General features: G+C 20.8%; 1 protein-coding gene across 1 annotated transcript in view; it reads right to left on the bottom strand.

Moving 5' to 3' along the window:
- Nucleotides 1–196: 196 nt before the first annotated feature.
- The window catches only part of LOAG_13928 (CMGC/MAPK/ERK7 protein kinase), a gene marked incomplete at its 3' end in the record, with an annotated part of 5,877 nt that continues 4,460 nt past the window's right edge, over nt 197–1,613 (bottom strand). Inside the window, exon 4 of the mRNA XM_020448744.1 lies at nt 197–371. Coding sequence (XP_020301135.1) covers nt 197–371 — 175 coding nt within the window. The remainder of the gene's footprint in view (nt 372–1,613) is intronic.

Raw genomic sequence — 1,613 nt, 5'->3', positions numbered from 1 at the left:
GTAAAATTCCATAATTTATGCTAATAACTTGGCTAGTTTTTATGATTAAGCCATTATCAAATGTTAATTATTAAATCATTTCATTAACATTTTATAGCTATTGTTTTACATATTTTCAACATTTTAATCTTTATGATATTATGGTTAATTTTTTTTTCCAAAATACTTCATATTAATTTCAAAAAAAAAAAAGAATTTAAAATATTGAAAAGGATAAATGTGAAAATTTCCAGTAAAATATTACTGTTAATTCAGGCATATTTTGTCCTTCTAGATTGTCTTCAATTTGTGATAGAGATCTGGCTAAACCAAAGTCAGCTAATTTTACGCGACAATCAGCATCCAGTAATACATTCGATGGTTTCAAATCACTGAAATTAAATCCATTAATTAATTAGTATTTGAAATCGCTGGAGTTAAATTCCGTAATTGATTAGTAGATGATTAAAACAAATAATTATTAATTTGAATAATTTTATTCGTTAATATTTTATTCAATTTCATTCATTATTAATTTGGACAATTTTATTCAACATGCCATATTGCTATTGAAAATAGATTGTACTGATGAATTTTATCAGTAATTTTGCTACCAGTAATTTTATTTTATCATAATTTTATCAGATAATTTTATCATGAATTATTATCAATATCTTATAAATGATAAAGAAATTTTTATTGCTAATGTTTTACTTACTCCTCATTTAATAAGGAATATCTACTAAATTTGAGCTCTTTTTTTTTCCTTTCTTGAACTTTATCATATTTTTAATTTTATTTCATAGATATTATATCGATGTATTAATTTCGATAAAATAAACTATTGAAAAGTTTCAGAAATTAAAATCAAAATCAAAAAAGCATCCAAGAAAACTTAACATTTTTTTTTTTTTTTTAACATCCTTACAATCAATTCATTACAATTTAATAATTATTCTAATGACAGTTAATGTATCCGGGATTTTGTTTTTTTTTTATTATCAGAAAAATGATATGTTAATATCAAATATATTCATGATTATCCTAAAAATTCGAAATCATTTGAGATTATCATTCAAAATTAAACACTTTATCATCACCTTATCTAATCATTTAATTCCAAGCAATTATCTTAGTTAAGCAATTATCACTTTTCTGATAACATCAAATTTTCTTATTATATCATTCACCTTCTATTACACATTTTAACATTTTCCCTTCATTTTTTACTCGCTCAAATTTCACTCATAAAATTGAATAAATTATGCAAAATTTTGAAAATACAAAAGTCAATTTGAGCTAAAATTATAACTTTGCAAATAAGCTAACAAACAATAATGTAAATAAGTAATTCAAACTTTCTTACTGTTCGAGCAATTTCATCTGACACTTTTTTTTTTTGTCATATTATACTATTCCAAATTACAATTTTCCATTATTAAAATAAAAATGGTTCATTTATTTACTGTTTATTTGCAATTAATTATGCAAAAATTATTGTTTAAAATTTTTATTAATTTGAAATATATAATTAATATTATTTTTTTAAAATATAAATGATATTTAATGGCTACTATTTCAATGCTCGAAGCATTTTTATTCTTTAAACAATAAACAATTATTAGCATTATTAA

The sequence above is a fragment of the Loa loa genome (assembly GCF_000183805.2).
Source record: "Loa loa unplaced genomic scaffold supercont3.294, whole genome shotgun sequence".
NCBI classification, from domain to species: domain Eukaryota; kingdom Metazoa; phylum Nematoda; class Chromadorea; order Rhabditida; family Onchocercidae; genus Loa; species Loa loa.
This window is presented reverse-complemented; position numbering and strand designations above follow the sequence as displayed.